The 21,755-nt window shown below is 34.1% G+C and overlaps 1 protein-coding gene across 1 annotated transcript in view; it reads right to left on the bottom strand.

Annotated features, from left to right (window-relative positions):
- Positions 1-3,015: 3,015 nt before the first annotated feature.
- The window catches only part of LOC144445198 (cytosolic carboxypeptidase-like protein 5), a 30,664-nt gene continuing 11,924 nt past the window's right edge, over positions 3,016-21,755 (bottom strand). Inside the window, exons 8-15 of the mRNA XM_078134744.1 lie at positions 21,493-21,695; positions 20,351-20,658; positions 18,185-18,268; positions 13,239-13,363; positions 12,313-12,509; positions 11,755-11,821; positions 5,253-5,340; positions 3,016-3,123 (exon numbers count right to left, since the gene is read on the bottom strand). Of these exons, the coding sequence (XP_077990870.1) occupies positions 3,016-3,123; positions 5,253-5,340; positions 11,755-11,821; positions 12,313-12,509; positions 13,239-13,363; positions 18,185-18,268; positions 20,351-20,658; positions 21,493-21,695 (1,180 nt within the window). The remainder of the gene's footprint in view (positions 3,124-5,252; positions 5,341-11,754; positions 11,822-12,312; positions 12,510-13,238; positions 13,364-18,184; positions 18,269-20,350; positions 20,659-21,492; positions 21,696-21,755) is intronic.

Below are 21,755 nucleotides of genomic sequence, written 5' to 3'. Positions count from 1 at the left end.
CTATGAACATTATCTATATATACGGTACTTACTGGCCAAAAAATTAATAATTTCTTACTTTCCGGCTAAAACTACAAGCAGATTGTTAGTTTTGTAATTTCCTGCCAAAACTAATCAAATTCTGAATGTGCCTTTCCTGTAAAACTAAAACCAAATTCTTAGTTTTGTAATTTTCCATCAAAACTATGAACAAATTCTTAATATCTTTCTTTCCCGCCAAGCTTATACGACAAATTCTTAATATCTTTCTTTCCCGCCAAGCCTATGCAACAAATTCTTAATATCTGTCTTTCCCGCCAAGCCTACACAACAAATTCTTAATATCTTTCTTTCCCGCCCAGCCTACACAACAAATTCTTATTTTTCTACAACATTTTAGTAAATTACAACTTAACTTTAGACTGAACTCAAAGCAGTATTGTTTACTACCTCAAATGTATAAGAATTTTGGCTTAAAACTCACCATATGTACAGAAATATGTTATTCAAATTTGAGTATGTAAATTTATTCAACAATGTCTGGTAGGGAAGTGGTTTAAACTTAAAGCTAGCTTTTGTACTCTGATAATCCACCTTGGTCCAATATATTAGTATACGTTTAAGCTACATTAAAATGCCACAATGGCTTGCACTTTGTAACTTTTTCATTCTTACATTCATGTATTTGTTTAAATGCTTTTTTTTTTTTTTAAATCTTTCTTTCATCATACAAATTGTAAAATGCCCATCTTACAATTTACCGAGCTTTCCATGTTATGACAATTTGCATTTGGCAAAGCCGGCAACAAAATTACCAATATACCCTGTACTCTAACATACCTATATATATAGCCCTTAGATAACTTGCCTCAATTTTGTTCAGGTTACAATAAACACTAGGGTACACATCATGTATATTTGGCCTTGTAATCTTCCGTCTTGCCTCATAGCCCATAATGTACATTTGAACGGATGTTCCTTGTCGTAAGCATACTACAAGTCATATCATTTGCATCTCATCAGCTGGTTCCAGACTGCCTTTCTCTGATCTATTTGGTATCCTTTACTTACTACTATTGCAGTTTGAAAGGTTAAAGTTCAAGCTCTCTAAACATGGAAGGAAAAAGTTACAAATTCAGACCCAGAAGGACGCAGCTCTAGAGGGGGACTTTGACTGGAGGTCGACGATCTCATAGGTGACTGTTCCCATATCAGTCTGTCAAATAAAAATAAACAGGACAAGGTTAATGTCACGGTATCACTACAATGGGTTAGTTAGACGGGTACGAAGTATATGGTATCAAACAATATGAGATGGATAAAATCACCAATATTATCGTCCTAGTGTAAGCCCATGCTCAATTATAAGCCCCTCTCAGTGAGAGTGGAGTGATACAACATATCTTACAGTCTAGCGATGACTTTAATTAGTTTACAAACTGATTCTGTGATACACACCACATCTCTCCATTACAGCTTCTAACAATATGTGTCAGTCAATAAAGCCATGCCCCCCAGTTCCATGCATAACTTGTGTTCAAGTATTAAACTATTTTCTCTGCCAATTGACAATGACAGCAAGTACCATCCTCCCTTTCGGCATCAAACTATATAAATTCTGAATATATCACTATTTGTGAAAGTCAGTAAGTGAAACCATTCCATCATGAAATCATATGACATTCTATCTCGCAATATCAAGAATTTATATTTTTAGTTGCTGATTTTCACAACAATGTTGAAGTTTTCCCATATCGAATATATATGTTATTTTTGTGGTAGTGGAAATGAACGTAGTACTGGAAGTTGTGGTTTATGCACTTAGAATCAGGATTGTAAACAAGTTTAATTTATTTCTATTTATTTGACTTATAAAACTTATGTAACACATACATGTAACCTGTTAGTATGATTTTTATATATGGAAAAGTATGTATTTTCCTTAAATTCACCCAAGCTATTCAAAGTTCAGATTATGATCACCATTAGATTACACACTTTAATACCCTAAAATTGTGCATAAAAAAAAACAACCACAAACATTAGAACCTTAGTACACTGGAAAAAAAAGAAGTAAAAAACCATGAAATTTTTATTAACTTGCTGAAATGAAAAGAAAGTTACATTTATTAGTAAATGTGATGGAGATATGTTTGGCCCGACACCTGTTATGCATGAAAATGATCTTGACATTAAATTATATTTCATATAATCTTGTGAGATGACGGTGCGTTGCTATGATTTACAGATGATCTGAAATACCTGCATAAGATTTGAGAGACCAGAGTGAATAGATTGTCATCAGATATCAAATCATTTGTGTTTTTTTTATAACAAGCAGGTAACACACAACAATTTGATATCTGATGGACAAATCATGTGATTGTGTAATTGTCATTCTCAGTGCTCCTTCTATAAATGGACTGTCAGGTGTATTTTGAATATTCTAATTTGGGGAAAAAATAACGAAATATTGTAGTATATACTTAATAACTTTCCCTGTTTCTATTCATTTGTCCCTTGATATTTACAAAAATGTTTGACAGAAAGAAATATTAAAATTTTGTATATCTTCACTTTCAACAACAATTAGTCCACTGTTAGCTACAAAATTTTCCTTTTACAAAGAGTGCGTGCACACATACACAACACACACACATACACAAACATACACACACGCACACACACATGCATACCTTCATTATGTTTAATATAAGTCACAACTTTCACTATCTACTGCTCTTTGCATGATTTTAGTCATGATTTCAAATCCTCTATTCTCAACCAATCATAATTCATGATTCAAATTTTCAACCAATCATAATTCATTATTTAAATTTTCAACCAATCATAATTCATTACTTAAATCATCAACCAATCATAACTCATGATCCCTACTTCATAACATTCCCTATACTCTCTCTTCATAATGTATAATTTTTCAGAAGCAATTTTACCAGAAGATGAGAAACTGAAGATTGGGGCGTACTAGAAGGAGCACTGTATGGGCACAAATATGAGAGAATGTACCAGAGTTCAGTTTGATTTCTTGCTGGCACCAGCAGTGCCTACTGAGGAAGCACTGACTGCCAAGGAGTTGAAATCCAGCAAAGTAACATACTGAAACGCCGGCCACAAGTCATTCTATTAACAAACAGGCAAAACAAAACACAAATAATCAAAACAACACACATAACAAAATAAAATAATGGTTAGATAAATACAAACATATTAATATCAAAAGTTTGTGGATTTTGATAACATTTCATGACTGCAAATAATCAGATATGAAATACCTACTTTCACCTATCCCCGCATCTATGCAAATTTCATCTGTTATAATATTGAACAAAGTATAGTAGCCATTGACCTTCAAAAGTGCTAAAATCTAACATCAAATGTTTCTATCACTGGAAATGTATAATGTTCTGAAACTCTGTGTGAGTAACTATACTGTTCAGGGCAACACTGATTGCGAAACTATGGTTTTCTTGATTTCTGGAAAACATATTATCCAGATTATTCAAAAAATTATGCAAATGTATTATGATTATATACTCTCAAAATGAGAATATTTCTCATGTGAAACACCCAATGGGATATAATTATTGTCAACTGTACAGTTTACAGCAACACACGTAGATCTATATTTGCATTGCAGTCATGAAACCTTTGAATTGAATCAGACCAAGTGAACCCTGTAGTTGTAAGTACCAGTGCACAAGAACAAGCCATAAATGCACCGATAATATAATTCATACACATACTAATATCTACTGTATATAGAAAACTATCCAGCTGGTTTTGCCGTTACTCAAGACATAGTTTAGATTCCCTGCAGTTACTCGAGTTGCTTGTGGACTGCTGCTATGCTGCTGGAGGAGAAACATACAAGGTACTGTAATGTCAATTGCTGTATATAGCAACCTAGCTCCTTTGTACTAGTACGATCAGAGATTCTGAATTTATATAATAGTCTAGTCCTGTACCTGTTGATGTTTGCTACAATCATTATCCTCTCCACGTATAGTCAAATGCCGAAAAGGACAAATTTTTTCAGAGCTAAACTGCCTTCTGGGGAAAGGGTGAACAGCGCACATCAGTAGTAATCCATCACAACTGACAGGCAGTTGTGATTGGTTACTTCATTTAGGCAGTTGTTCAATAGTATTCAATTACTACGGCTGTGTATTGTTTACTATTAACTCCACCTCAAGTCTGAAAATAAATCACATGAGACGCAATGACGTCACCACATACATATATCTACGCTCTAATACCATTAAACTATCGCTGTCGGGGGTAAGAACAGAATGCTGTTTACTAATAGTGCAACCCATTTGATTAATACAGTGGAGATGATCGCAGTGATCATAATGCGTATAGGAAACTAGACAACCTTACTATGGTCTTTTGTCATTTATTTCTTGTTAACAATTTCACTGGAGTTTGTTATAAGCTTAAATTAGGTACTCCACCCACAAGGTTCACTTCAGTATGATGAAATATCTAACAATATTCAAGTTGTGAGAACATGAAACACAGCATGTGCAAAGTTAAATTTTCTGTTTCTAAACCATTGCACAGGGTAAATCTCACCGACAGATTACAAACTTAACAGATTCAACATTCATATGAAAATCTAGCACGCTAAAGATAAATTGTACGTTTCAAATAAAACCTTGTACTCATAGTGTCAAAAAAATGTAGATTTCAACTGCATAAAAGAAGGGGGAAATTTTTATAGTACACACATGGCAAATATATATAAGGAACTATAATGATGTCTATACAGCTGAAATTATAATTGCATCTAGTTTCAATGATCGACCTTGGTAAGAGCTACATGTAACAAAGAAACATCAACAAAAACTAAGATAAGTCGTCGCGTCAGTGTAGTAATGTCGTATCTGCCTATACAATTGCATAGCAGATAGGACCTTTCTGCACTGACGCAAAGAAGTAACATCTGTCCAAATAGTGTATTAGTAATTTAACCACAGGCTGTGTGTTCAATCAGCTTTATGCTGCAAACTTGAGCTGGGTCATTTGAATTTACACTCACTGTTTATAGTATAGCTCTGGTTGTGCCCACCCATCAACAGTTTACACTAATTGGACAGAGGTTACTTATCACAGTTTTTGTTGATGTTTCTTGGGTGCATATTTTGGCTCTTATCAAACATTTTTGATGATTGAAACTGAACACAATTATGATTTCAGCTGTAAAAATATAACACTTTCCAGATAAAATATAGCAGTACAATACATACCCCATCAAAGGACGCCCCCCTCTTGTTACGTCCTAAAGCTGTGGGTTTATGAGAGAGCACTTCTGGGTCGAAGCCATCCATACTGAGTCTGCAAAGAAAAAGGAACACGTACATTTTAAGTTTTTGGAAAATGGTTGAATCATTTCCCGGCTAGGGATACCATTGACAGATAACTTTCTTACAGAGGAGTCGAGAGAAGAGTGAGTCACTCCTAAAATTTATCTCTGAAATTACAAGAAACTTTTGAAAGATTGATCAGAAAGTAGAGACAGTATTACTTTATTTTACAATGCAGCATGCCAAGTTATAAAGTCAACGAACTCTAAAGTTCTGATTTATTTTGAATTTTCATATTCATCCAGATCTGCATATGAATTAGGAAATTTTGACAAATTGAAAGTTTTTAGACTATCATGTCAATAGATTTTGTTACTGATACATTATGTTTGCAATTTGTATTGGGATATACTAAATTAAAAGGCCACGAAAATATGCAAAGAATTTTATCCATAAACTTTTTTGTTATAACATAACACATGACTCATTTTATCATGACTGTTATTCTTATAGCCTTAGACAATATACATGTAATATGGAGCCAGCTGAGTACATTATTATAAATTGAAATACCTTTACGTACATTTTATTCAATTTAAATATTATATTATTAAACCAACAGACTTCATGTTTTCAAGTGAGTCAGATGATTGATTCCTACGATGGCAAATTGCAAATGTTAGTTTATATCACATCAGAATGAGTTTTGTCTTTGTTTTCACTTCGCTTCATACAAACATACTTATGAATGCCATTGTACTTATTAACTTAATAAATTCATCAATGACATGGATTGGATTTGTTTTCTTTGACTTTGATATCAGACAATCATTTGAATTATAGTCTGATGGGGCGCCCTCACACATCGGTCAAGAGGAGGCCGGTGCGACATGATGTCTCTTTGAATTAGTGATGGATTCTTTCTTGTATATATGTAGAACATGCAGACCTGTTACAGTAGAAATCACCAACTCATACATGTGCCAATGATGTGGCAAACATGACATAGTTGGCGAAAACGTCTCTGTGGCATTACATACCAAAATAAAAAAGTAATCATTGCATATTGAAAAAATATAGGCTCCTTAAAGTTACCAAAAATTTGTTATAACAAAGATGGTTGTTTCAAATAATTCCATAGATGATCTAAAACAAAACAAAACAGAGGTCTACAACAAGTACAGTGGAAATCATAATTGCACTCAGTTTTAATGATCTAATATGTACCACATTCAACAACGTAACATCAACAAAAAACTTGGATAAGGAACATATGTCCAATTAGTGTAAGTAATAAACAGTGGGTAGTAGTCTTGCGGCTAGACCCCTCGGGCTATTCTGCTCACTGTGAAGGCAACCGAAAGTTGCTGATGAGGGCGATAGCTCAGGCATTCACCCTCAATTGCATGCCACCTTTCAGAAACAGTGTTGAGAAGAAAACCTGAGGTCTAGCAGCTAGACTAAGTGGGTGGATACAACCAGATACATACTATAAGTTGAGCTGGGTTATTTAAATTTCACGATCATTGTTTATAAGTATACATCTGGCTGCATTTTTAAACCCATCACATTATTTACACTCGTTAATATCTCAGTTTTTTGTTCATGTTTGATTGACTCTTTATCAAACATGTTCGATCACTAAACTGAATACAATTATAATTTCCACTGCATGTATATCAGAGAAAATGCTAATCTGTAAATATTTAGCGATAAGAAACACTGAAATACTGTAACATTATTTTTACTATAGAACTATGTAACCACCACACCATACACAAGTACTTCACAACTTTAACGGAAAATGAACAATACAGTAGAATAGGCTGATTGTGAAATGACTGTCATACCACAGTAGTTACCGAGTTCATCTCCATGGATACCTCTTGATTGACAGGTGAAAATAGTAGAGTGATATTTTTTAATGCATTGATATAACACACTGTCCTGGGAAATTGAGTTTTATCCAAATACAAAATAGTAACTTATATGTAAAATTTTACTTAGTGCTTCATCTTACATGCATACATGGATACACCAGATGGGAATAAAGGTAACCCACATTACGTATATGATAATGAATGGATGAAATAGTTATGCCAACAGTGAAGACTTGATCACGGTAATTATACATGGTCATTCAGAGAAATAACAAGGACTGAGGAAGTAAATCTACAAAGTAGTATTGCCGGAATTTTTTTTTTCTTTCTGTCATATCCATCTTATTAATTCATAATTATTGATGGCATTAGTGATCGGCTGTTTGCGTCAAGGTAATGTCTATCTACAAAGTGCCCTCATATCAAGGCAGTAACAGTAAATTAGTTATGCAAGCTTATCCTGTTTTTCCCAACTTGTAGTTTTTAGGGTTTTTTTGTGTACAAATGAATACCTTCCAGGTAGAAAGAGGAATAGAGTTCCTGTACCAATAGGGAACTTGCAATCCAGACTGAGCATGCTCAGACGCAAAGGACTATGGGATTTTCTGTAGTTTTCGTAATACCTAATATGAAGCTACGGAAAAAATAAACCTCCCACAAATATCAGGATGACTATGAATTGATTATTTGTGGTTAAAAACAATGTAACATTATTGTTTACAATACTATTTGATTAGTATTTATTATCACATTTCCCATGATGCAACATTCAACATGGCAGGCTTGCAAGTTCCCTATTCTGAAATGTTAACTATTGATTTAGAAGAATTACACTGCACTGATAAAATGTCTTGTAATTCAAAACACTGAATGACAAGGATTTCACAAAATAATGAGTTCCTCGTGACTCTAACTTATGGGTAGATACTCTGTAAGGTATGCCATGATGGGAAGCCCTAACATATTAGTCAATCCCTCTCACGGTGTGGGGTAACAAATGGGATCAATGGCAAATAAATGAGTTTGTTGCCATCTTATCTAATTGGTCAAAGGTCAAACTCTGAAACAATTCAGTGACTCTAGCCATAGACCCAATTGGTCAAAGGTCAAACTCTAAAACAATTCAATACTCTAGCCATAGACCCTACATGAAAGTACAAGTAGGGTATTTGCTCTGGCATGATAAAATGTCAAAAGCCTTGTTTTCAAATCAATAAGCCATTTGCAACTCTGGTTAAAAGCCTCGCTTTCAAACACAATATATAATTTCCACTGATACTGTTTGAGGGTGCTATTGCATTGATTCAAAGAATAGTAAAATTCAATAAAGTAAGAACAAGAAGGAATTCCCATGACATGAATGAGCTCTTACCATGTACACCACTGTGCAATGCATAGCAAAATTAGCAACAAAAATTGATCATATGATTATGATTATGAGCATGAATTATCACCGAACGTAAAATTTGAAAAATGAAATTTAAAAAAAAAATTTAACAGGGAAGATAGGTATATTTGGGAATGAAGACAAAGATTTGGGAATTTATACATGTGTGTTGGTAAGCATTAGCACACAGAAGGGGTGACACTCTGCAGACATTCCAAAACATGACTACTTGCGGAGATTTTAAATCATGTTACTTTAGGTTGCTGTCAGATTTCAAAGAACTTCAATCTGGATTCTGAGGGTTGAACTTCACCATATTCACACCTTTAAACTTACCTGTATATACTTGTAATTTTGTATCGTCAACTTTACAAACTCATAAAGAATTGCCGTTCTGATTTTGACATTCAGAATTCATTTCTGTTTGAATTCATGAAGGCATTCCTTTTTGAATTCATAAAGGTATCCATATTGGAATTCGTAAATTTGTTCATATTGGAATCCATAGATTTAGGTGTTCATGTTGGAATTCGTGGAATTCATAAAAGTATTCATATTGGAATTCATAAAGGTGTCCATATTGGAATTTGTAAATTTGTTCATATTGGAATTCGTAGACTTAGGTGTTCATGTTGGAATTTGTGAAATTCATAAAGGTATTCATATTGGAATTCATAAAGATATTCATATTGGAATTCGTGAAGGTGTTCATATCGAACAATCCATATACAAAGTCAGATTTTTTAAAATTTAGCTAGCTACCAAAAAAACAATATATCTATGGCTCAAACAGACCTCTTTATAATTTAGAGTAAAAGGCACTGTAAACCTGGTGACTATAATTAAAATTTTTATTTGGAACCTGACAGGAAGTTCATGACTTTTTTTTTTCATGTATGTGTAATAATATTGGGAAATACTGAAAGATTTCACGTAATCTCCAATTTTGATATACAGACTGATTGCTGACAAGTTCATTCTGTGTGATACGACAGGGTCATGTTTCATGTTTTGGAATGACATAAAATCATATATAAGCACTGCATAGCACCACATACCCTTGGGATCACGTACCAGTTTAAACAGCCGTTTAGCATCATGTAAGCTTGCAATGGGAATGGAGCAGAACAGAGAAAAGACACTCTGTGAATCACTAGAAATACTGTTAGATTTCAAACACACACACACACACACGCATACACAGTGTTCTCTCCAGAAAGTAATGATAGAGTCGTGGGAAATTTAAACAACAGAACATAATGCATTGTTATGTTAATTACTTAAATTAGTTTGTTTTCAGAAATAACGGGGAGGAACCCAGTACTCTATTTAGGCCTGGGGAGAACCTGATGTCATCTTGAGATAGTGAGACAAAGGTTAAAATGAGAAATGGAGAGTAAGCTATGACTCATGAGAACAGTAGAGTATTTAGTCTGTGTGTATTAGTTTGTTGTTATTGTTGACATTGGTTTTTTGGTGTTGTTGAAGGTAACAGATTAGAACAGACATCTATGTCCACAAAGTTCACACTCAACACAAAATTAGGTTGCACTATAAAACATACTTTCAAACCCAAAATGACACAATTATGGTGGAAAGTTTGACAGGTTAGGAATGAGTAAATTTATGGAAGGTAGATTGATTGATGTATGGGTTATGTGGATAAACGGGTAAATGATATGTTGCCTTATGGATAAATATAAATGTATATGAATGGCTGGCTGGATGGATGGATGGATGGATGGATTGTTGGATGAATGGATGGATATATGATATATCTGATGAATGGGTGGATGGATATGACACACAGATTAATATACATGTATATGGACGGATGAATGGATCGTAGGGATGGGTAGATGGATGGATGGATGGATGGATACGCTAACAGAGTGGTATATGCATGCTAGGTGGATTTGCAACCCCTGTCTGTGTGTTTCAAAATAACTTTAATATTGCTAGAAGTGGGTACCTGTTTCAGATATGTGGGTCATACATGTTTTATTTTTCTGATAACCTACCCTCCAAACCCCATCCCCCAACCATTTCCTTGTTTGTATGTGATTTGTTTGTTTGTTTGTTTTCTGATAGAATGAATAAAAGTGAAGATTAACAACATTCATTCTAAGCACTGGTAGATAAGAAAATACCTAAGAAGGTAGTGTGTGGCTGTGCAGCTAACACATAGGAATATAAACCCAAAACTGATCAAGGCATATCACAACAAATGTCACAGCACATGCTGACAGTATTTTCACCACACTACAGTGTATATATATAACATACCAATTTTCTCATGAGCTTTCGCATTGCTCTGGCACTAGAAATTTTTATGATGGTAGGAGGGGAAAGCAAAACAAAGTCAGGGATTTTATGAACAAGATGCATTTCTATGCCATGCAAGTGACGTGATGGTTAGTGAATCATGAACACAGTGACAATGTGGAATGTGGAGTGAAACATTCAAAGTACACAAAACTGGTGATGGCTTTGTAGTGATAGCATGATGATTGTGATACAGTACAAATGACTTTGCTTTGGTGTTCATTCATGTAACATGTCATTTTTTACACACACTCAGACAACTTCAAATGCAAAAGAAACAATTACATAGGTGTCACGCCTAGTGGGGATGTAGAAGTAGTCAAGTTACCATGTTGATCTCAGTTGGAAAGTAAAACAAGCCATTGAAATCATCAAGTCCATGCGTAATGTTTTCATTAGAAGCCTGTTTCTACTGCACTAAGAAACAATAACCATGCTTATCAGTGTTCAATGTGATTGGGCAAAGAATCCTGCTGAGTTTATTGTGTTATTGAAAATCTGGAGTTGGAATTTGTCGATTTTTGTGTCAAAACATAATGTCTTATCAGTGAAACACCAAGCCAACATCATTTTAGCTGTAATGTGTAATGTCCCATGAGTGAAACACCAAGCCAACATAATTTCTACTGTAAATGCTGCACACAGAAAGTGAAAACGTTTACTGTAGGTATTGCGTTCATAAAAAGCAGGTTGGATAGATTTCATAGATAACACAGTGTCACACATCAGTTTTTGCTGAACATGCTATTAAAGTTGTAGTGTTCAAACACACACAGGTGAGTATATCCATACCAATCACAAACACACACATGGTGAGCATCAAATACTAATCAGGCTATTCATAAAATCTTACCTTCTGGGGGACATTTTTTCTGACTGGGGTAAAAGTTTAACAGCTGATCCTTCAAGTGGGGTTTCACCTACATGAGAGAGAAAATGGAGAAGAAAACAACAACAGTCAGTTTAGGTGACACTGATAAATTGGTATACCATGATAAAAACCTGAAAATGACAAGATAAACCTACTTTACATGGTCTTGTAAGTTGTACTGAAATGCTAGATAAAGAAAGTTACTAGAATGCCAGTTGCAGAAACTGATAATGAAAATATGATCAATCAATGAGATTGCATGACATTCTGATTGGATTCTCAGCTTTTTGAAAAGCATAAAAGTTTATATTGCCTATCTGAGTCTTCTGACTACCCTAACATATAATTTGATTGACATTGTGTAATTTTTGGAAACCTGCCAGCAATATGTGAAGTAAATGCATGTTTACCAATCACAATACTTGGTAATTTGATTGACAACTCAAGTTTGGTCTGCCAACAATAATGTGATTTAGCCAATCACAGAACTGCCTAAAATATGATTGACAGATCATGTTTTGGACTTGTGCCAATTTCTACCTTGTGCTGCTGCGGCAGCTCCACTGAATCCCATAGTGAGGGTTTTACTAGTTTTCCGACGACTTCTCCTCTTCTTTTCAACGTCACTATCAGTACCACTTCCCTTTCTATGAAAACCTTTACCACTGGGACTGTGAGATGCACTCCTTCTTTTGCTAGTTGACATTTTCTTAAACCTTCTTCTTGGTGGATCAGATCTGTATAAACAGTTAGTACAATGTAAGAATTATGTTGTGATTTAATCTATAGATACAGTGTATGTTAAATCAGTCTATCAAATATCTTGATACCCGCAGCCAGCATTGTACCAAGGCATGCTCAAAAATAACGACAATTTGATTTCTTGGTCACCACCATGCCTTCCATTCTACATGCTACACATGCATTACTACAGACACACATGAGAATAAGTCAACCTTCTTGTTCTATTTTGACCCTTTAACATGAGGTTAAATGCTATTGCATGTACTAAGAATTACCTAGACTACAGATATGCACTTGGAAAAGTCACTCTATTAAAAAATCTCTTACTGTAACATCATTTCATGTGTATAAACACCCAACACTATATCCATAACACACATTCCACCCCTAACCCTTCCCCTTCCCTTCCAAGATTTCAAATGCTCTATATAAAAGTAGATCTAACAGACACACATTATATGTATTACTTATATATTATATAAATAATCATCTACCGTAACTGCCTCGCTGAGAGGGCACACTGATAGTATAACAGTTGAAAAATCTATCTTTGTTCCCAAGTTAAATGTATTAGTGTACCTCCTCACATTATATCATTGATAATTATGCAAGTTTAAGTACTATTAGAATGAATACCCGTCCCCCTTAACAAAGGGGGTTACACATATGTCATACGTAAAGCAAAGACAGCGTGAAAAGACAGTGATTGATGTTGTACTTACGCTGGGGGACCAAAAACTTCCCTAGGTCTAGTAATGGTGGTTGATCTATCTATCATTTGCACACCAGACTGGTGAGGTGTCTGTACTCCTGGTTTGTGTGGATGTAGGATCCGTAATCCTGGTGTCTGTGGAATCATCAAGTTAAACATATACAGTCAACAACTGAATTGATGTATGTGGACTTATCACACTTACACATACGATACAGTCAACAACACAGTTGACGTATGAGTAACCAGTACTACACCTATTGTGAATCTCACTGCACTATGTGAATGCTAAAGAAATAAAAACCAGAAGCATGATAAAAATGTGGTATCAAACTTCAGCTAACATATCTCAATGGGCTTTAGGGATGATCACACAATGTCACAGAAGCTCAATAAACAAGCTCTGTTCATTTAGGACAAACCCCTCCCCTCCCCTCCCCCTAAACAACGTTCACAAGTGCGACATCAATCTGTTTATGTTGTACACAGTGAAAATGGAAGCAGTCACACCACTATGATCGATACAATGTAAAAACATGGTGAACATGTAAAGAACATGTAAAATGCTTGCCGGAAACCCAGCACTGTATCATTATCACATTAGTAGTAATTTTAATCAACCTATCAACATCTCTGTAGTAAATACAAAACCATTTTTGAAGGTGTGAAAGTTTTCAAATTTGATTAAAAGTGTGAAAATGAAGTTCGGCAATCACACTGACACCAGACTACCCTAAACAAACGAAGTTCATTTACTGAGCTTGTGTGACGTGTGATTTTCCCTTACACATATACAGTGAGATTCATAACAGGTGTACATGTACTAGAATACACATACAGTTGATAACACTGTTGCTGATTGCTTCATCTCATGATTACAATACAATGTTCACTAACTTACTCGGTCAAAATAACATCAGGTAAAACATAGTAGGGGTGGAAGGTAATTCTGATGAATAATTATTCTCTGTTGATACATATATTTATTGTTTTAAACACTTTTTAGAGGGAGCAGGGTGAGGTTTCTTTCTTTTCTTTACATCTGGTTTATTGAGGGGAGGATATTAATTATGATAATGTATTCCAAACAAAGCATCAAAGTAATACTTTTACAAGATTATAAAAAAAAAGGAAAATTAAAAGAATTTTATGAGATAACTATATATGTATCTCAATATTTTATATGAAATACACATTAAAGTTATACACTTGAGAATAACATTGTACAACCAATGCATATATGATATGTTAAGAATACACCAGTACACAAAATAAATAGTCACATCACTTAAAACATGATTGAAACACAAAACCCCATGCATGAATGTCAGCTCACACTTAAATCTTGAAAAGAAATGTAAAAAGTAACAACTTAAAAGCAGCTATCAAAACTAATAAATGAAGTGAAATTCTTTAAAAATTTACACATCACTCCTACACTACAATTATAGCTTTATGATTTCATTTCAGATGTTCCACTATCTAAGACTTCTTAGTTGCATTCTCACATGCCTAAATTTGTTATTTTCTACCACTGTACATGTGATGATAGTAGAAACACTATAGTCATTATAAATCTAACTGTCATGGTTTGTTGCTATACAACTTGTGCCAAAATAATCAAGGTACAGACAGACATACATACATACAAGCTATGATACAAGGAACTGCAATGTACAAACTTCATAACTACTTCAGAGACCACATTTTGCATTAATATTTGTATTGGTCAGTGACAGACCTGCCATCAATATGGTGCTGTGCTATGATTATAGTTACAGAAGCCACAAAAAGGCATTTTGAAATTACATTTGTAAAACTGTACTGATCTTAGTTCTTAGAAGAGTTATTATGATGTTAACCTGCTAATAGACAGTAGAGAATTGAATGACATTGTGAGTTTTGTTTGTATCAAAAGATTTCCATAAGTCTTACTCGTACAAAGTTTGAAACAATCAAAAACTATGCAATATGGAAGGTGATAGAGAATTTGAAAATAGAGAGGTTTAGATACATGTTGTTAGAATGTGTACGCATATGGGAGCATTATCGTACAGGCGTACACGTAATGATACGTACAAAGTTTTCTTTAGTTACCAGTTCAGAACATAAACATGAAGGACAGTGGAATTATTAACCTAATTAAAGCTACCAGGTATAAATTCATTTTTTTAAGCTGGAATTTGTTTTCTACAGTCTAGCTACTGCTGGCAGAGATCTCATCTCTGACAGATAATACATGTAGATCTCAATCTGAGTTTCCAGTCTGTTATTAAAATCAAAGCCTGGCTGTGAAAGTGAAAAAATTTAAAATCTGAAAAACAAAGTCATGTAGAGGTAGATGGGATAACAATGGTAAATGAAAACAATGAGAAAATCAATTATGGATATTTAGGGATGAACACTGGAGTCATGAGTATTGTGTTGTACAACAGTACTAACCTCAAAGACGCACATGTCTTGCAGCTGCTATAATCGGTATATATAGAAGATTATATACTTGTAGTTAATGTTTTTTAAGACTCTAACACTATACGAATACAAGATATTTTGTACTTTGATGGCTTTTACATTATATCTATTATTAATGGCCGCTTTGAAGTGAACTGGGTAACATGGATGAGACTAACATCACTTTCTGCAAGTTTTGTGCTTTGAGACATTGATCGTATTACACCTTCTGTACAACCCTATTGGGAATAACATTGTATGTAATCCATACAGGAAATGAAGGCAAATCTGATAGCCTCTAGTGTATGCTTAGTACTGTAAGAAGTACATTGAAAAAAATGAAGGCCATGAACTATGTTTTTTAAAGATATTTTTTAACCAAAGATATTTTACTGAAAATACATATATATATATATATAGCATCATAGCTTGACAAGACTTGGTCAAAAAAAGAGAAGTAAACTAATCACGCAATGGATGCATATTAAAATGTTGTGATCGACAAATAGAGTTTATACATATATGCAGGGAAAGAAGGATACCTGTCACGTGACACACTCCGCTGTCAGAACAATACAGCTCATTCAAATTTTGACCAGTGCACTGCATATATGTGTAGATTCAAGGGATATCAATGAGGTTACACCCCTTGTTTAAATTTGTACATACTGTTCTTTATTTGCTATTTAACTTTGTAACTCCTATGAAGTCAAATTTGTATTCATAGTATACATTGCATAAAGTTGTCCTGAGATTTCACAAGTTAGAATCACATGATTGGTTAGTCTGTAAGATATGTTGTGTCGTTCCGCTCTCACCGGCCTCGTGGTAGGAGTTGACCGATGTGTGAGGGCGCCCCATTACAGCATACCTTACAGGCTAATGTGATTACTATACTGGTCCATATCCTTACCCAACTGTAAACTGTAAACTAGTAAAGTTCTGAGTTACTGCAATACAGCAAATGACAGCACACATTCTATTGTGCAAATTTGGTATTTGCATGGTTAGAGATCAAAACAAGTTTTTAAATATGTATTTTTTCCTATATTTCCCCCAAAAAGTGAAAAATAATATCTTTCTCATCCATGTTACCTATTCAACTTGTAGATATTTCTGGATGTATATACAGGCCATTTGACAAGTCATTAACTTGTAATTTTATTGATGAAATCATATCTAGAATATTTAAGGTTAGTTGTTACTTTATTCAGATGATGTTAATAAAGCCTTCACAATCACATTACTGAAGCCTTCACTGATATTATTAAATTTAATTCCATTACTACATTACAATACGCAGACACCACAAAATTGATGTAATAGTTTTTATGAATGAAAATGACCATAGTTTCAAGATGACAATTTTTTTTGACAAAGTCATTATTTTGTTTATGTTTTGACACAATTATAATTTCCATTTTTTCCTGATGAAATGTACATGTAAATTTATTACTACATAAACCGTACAAAACTTATTAACTGCTGTTTGATATGGATATTGGGAAACTTAATGCAAGATATGCCATATTGGTGCGCCCTCACACATCGACCTACCACTCTCAAGAGAGGGCAGATGAGGGCAGCACAACATAAATTATCTTACAATCTATAGGAAAACTCAATGTGAAATTCAATGAAAAGATAATTAAACTTATCAAGTGATTTACAACCATGCAGGGAACACCATAGACTGTCAGATACATCATGTCATTTCATATTCATCAGCCTTTGTTTTATGTAAGCCGATGGGCGAGGACGCTCTGATATGGTGTATCTTACAGACTAGGAACACCACAAAGGAACACGTCGTTAAAAGCTTGCACAAAGTCCAATTACCAGCCATTATCAAACAAAAAAAAAGACTCAGTTTGCATGCAATTACTGCTCAGATGCAGAAGACCCAGTAAATGCAAGGGTTCAGAGATGGAATAGAAATATTTCTATTGAAGTTCATTGTGATGTCAGTAAGGGATGATTGCTCACTCAACAGTCTTATTTTATTTTTTCAGCTTTTTTGGTTGTTTTCTAAAATCATCCTCATCCCCCTCCCCCCTCCCCCCAAAAAAAATAAAATAAAAAAATAAAAAAATAAAAAAATATTATTCCTAATTTTTGAAGAGACATTAATACCCTGGTAGTAGTAAGTTGATGAAATCTTTGTTTTTTGTTGCAAAAACCATAATTATGTTTCTCTTAGTTTATATTTTGCTGCCAGTCTTCAATTTCATTGATTTGAATAACTGCAACAACACAGATGAGTGACCCAAACCTGAGAACAGATCTGTGAATTGCCTGAGAATTATCTGAAAACATGAATTGAAATCCGTATAACCTACAACTAAAATCACACTCTGAACCCTTACATTTGACAAATTTCACCCCCTTATTTCTTGTATTTTGGATATATCCAAAGACTGGTGTACACAATGGGATCAAACTATTCTACAAGAAACGGGGGAGAAAAGGGTAATTTGGGTTTGCATTCAGACACAGTGTATTTACCGTAGTAGGTACATTCATAGGAATGCGGTGTTCGTGCCTGGATTTACTTCTTGGTGGTGATGGTGTTGTAGCAGAGTGACTGGGCTGTCAATGGGCAGTCACCGAGTTAGTATTTATAGAAGGTAAAACCATTGCAAACTACATTTATCTTATGTTTACTTTAATCTGGACAACAAATTAATTTTCCAGTGATTGGGTATTTGAGAAAGTTGGTTGACAGAGTCCAAAATCTACATCTGCTCAGTCTACAAACCCCTAGTATAGTAATTCCATTAAATACACACCTATGCTACAGTATATATACATGCATATAATCACTATATATAGATCTATGTATATAATGTACTGGCATGTACTGGTTACGAAATGCATGTTATGTTTTACAAGCAATCAACATGATAGATACAATCAAATTTGGTGTAAAGATACATAGTCTTGTGTTGTAAAACTAGTTTATTACCACCAACGATACATGTACTAAGATCAATTTCCCCGAATATTTTATTCCTTTTCACAAGTATTATAACAACAGCATAGAAAAAGGCACACTACTGGCTGGATATACAAGTGTGGTGCACTTCAGTCACAAGAACTTCATACAGTCTTTGTATACATTAATATTAGCATGTACCCAGTACAGAAGTCTGTTCTGAGTATATCTTCATGAAGAAAAGTTCTCCCGATTCATACGTGTACCGTATGTAACTAATGTTTCTTACCACCAGTACTAAATTTGTTATCTCGCTGATAAGATGTAGACCTCTGACACAATCAAAAGAAACTTTCCCAACATCTGGCACTGGCCAACTATAGTCCTGATTAACGCAAACACTACCTGTATAGCTAGTATAGTGCAATGGTTTCAATAGAACTATACAAAGCTTTCAGAGTTTATCAAGAAAAAATACAAACTAATAAAGAAATGCATTGCATTCAAATGCTTTAAAGTGATCCTTAATAGTGCTAAAATTATCTAAGCAGACTTTTAAAAGGAACATCGAAAAAACAATTATTTTTACAGAATCTATCAACCCTTTAGAACCATTCATCATGCTCTTAACTTATTTTCAATTTTAGTCATCAATAGTATATTTTTGTTAATTCAGTTGCTATGTTTCTCTCTTTATCATTGAGTATCCAAAGTGTCCTTTGTGTTGTATATAAACTATAATTCTTAAAAAATATACCTTTGTGTTCAGAAACTTACTGAAGTATAAAAGTTAAACAATGTATTGTTTCACAGTTATGTAATAATATTTAAAAGCTGGTGGCCTAAGGTATTGAAAAAAAAAAATTATTATTATTATTATTAGAAAAGTAAATAAATTGTTAGCTTTACTTTTAGGATACAACAGAATAATTTTTTAAAAAATCCTTAAATTTAATAAAATATTTGTTGCACATTCATAAATTTTAGATCTCTGTAATATTTCCTTTGTTTAAAGTAAAGTTGTACTTTCAAAGTCAGTGGTTAAGTTAGTTCACTAGAACTTTGTTTTCTGACTGCAGAAGATGTGCAGAGTGTACCAATACACTCAAGTCACATCCTTTGGCTCTGGAAAGTGGTATGGACATCTTTCTCATATAAGTTTATCATTGTTGGCAATTTGTATTTATAGTTAGAATTATGTTTTAAGAAAGTTATGATATTGGCCAAACTGACTTTTAGTATAAGAAGTAAATTTTGCAGAGTAAATGGTGATGAAACTGCTATATGTTGTGCTGCACTTTGGGATATTTAAAATGACTCAAAAAATTCAGCATGTATGCTATCATACTAGACATGCGGTATCTCACCATAGATTGTAATGTCACACTTTCTAATTTGACATGTCATTTCTTAAAGTGATTTATATTGAATTACCATACAACTTACAGGCCTCACTATGTACCATAATGTCACACTTTCTAATTTCATATCATGTAAGTTTTTTCTGAGTTTCATAATGTCACATTTTCTAATTTTATATTATGTAACTTTTTCTGAGTTTCATAATGTCACATTTTCTAATTTTATATCATGTAACTTTTTCTGAGTTTCATAATGTCACACTTTCTAATTTTATATCATGTAACTTTTTCTGAGTTTCGTAATGTCACACTTTCTAATTTTACTATCATGTAAGTTTTCCTGAGTATAATGAATTGATAAAAGAGATAACTTACAGGTCTTGTGAATACCAATCGTTCATCTTCATTAGTTGAGCTGTCTGATGACCTTTGTTTCATCAGTAGGTTTGGCACATCAGTCCCTGCATTTGTCATGGACAGAGTTACTGGAATGGAGCCTTGTGAGACTTGGTTGTTAGGACTACTTGGATTTACCAGGTTGCCATAGTTACCCAACGATGAGGAAGAGGTTGAGATGGTGCTTGTTGTAGATGTTAAGCTGGATGTTGATGCAGAACGTTGGTGTTGGAAGTGTTGTTGTTGCTGCATCACACGTTTCCGCCTTTCAACTGATGCCCTGGTTTCTGTAGTAACAACAAATATTTTGTTATTAATGGCATTTCTATCAATAATGTTCTCCATGTCTTGTGATCAGAAACAGTGTTGCAGCCAGCTTTTTCAAAGAGTGGGACATAGTGTCCCGAAACTTTCATTTTTCTGGGTCATCATACAATTTTTGGAGGACATTATAAAAAGCGCCAATAGCGTTGTAGCACAACTGTACAGTTTTTCAAAATATTTACATATATGCTGACCATGCTAGATATTTGCTGAATGATTAATATGCAGTTGCCTATCCAACCCTGTTGTTATCTATGCAATATACATGATCATTTGGCTGTTGCTATAGGTGTGGTCATGTTGCTAAACATATTTGCATACAATTTTAGTGTGGGTCATCTATGACCCGTCACTTCCAAAATTGAGGGTCAGGTAAAAAAAATGTGTGCCAAATGACCCAAATGGCTGCAACACTGCAGAAATAGTATTATCTTATGGTTGGGATTCAACATTTTACACATCTCTTCCAGTAACAAGAGAAATGTCCTACTAACTGTCAAATATGACGTCTGTAAGCCTGTGTACATGTTTTCTCACATCCAAAGTGTGAGACAAGAAGTGTGGGATCAAATCGATCCAACACTCTGTACTAAATATGTGTGTGAAATTTTATTTTTGCCAGAACAAATTAAGAAGGCATGAGAAAAAATACTTCCACACACACACACACCAATGGTCTAAGATGGAATATCTCAAACTTCTTATAGAGAATGTCATACTCACGAGACAAAAATTAACCAACTTGTTTGAGATATTTCTATCTCAGCTCATTCGGGATGTGGGATTCTAAATCATACCTCTGACTGGTGCAAGCTGCCGACTTTGTCTATTTCTGTAACTAGTGGTTGTTGCCATGGATGTGCCTGTAGATGCTGTAGTATTTGTTGTAGCAACAGTACTTGTATTTGTTGTAGATGTAGTTGTAGTACTACCCGATGACAATTCAGCCAAGAGTCTACCTCTAACTGGGGGGTTAAAGGCCGTTGCTGAGGCTACCATGCTGTTAACAGATAGAATTTTTATTTATTATCTTATTCTTTAGAATTTGTATAGTTCCATT

The sequence above is a fragment of the Glandiceps talaboti genome, chromosome 14 (genome assembly GCF_964340395.1).
Source record: "Glandiceps talaboti chromosome 14, keGlaTala1.1, whole genome shotgun sequence".
Taxonomy (NCBI): domain Eukaryota; kingdom Metazoa; phylum Hemichordata; class Enteropneusta; family Spengelidae; genus Glandiceps; species Glandiceps talaboti.
The sequence above is the reverse complement of the archived record's forward strand: the minus strand, read 5'-3'. Positions and strand labels throughout refer to the sequence as shown.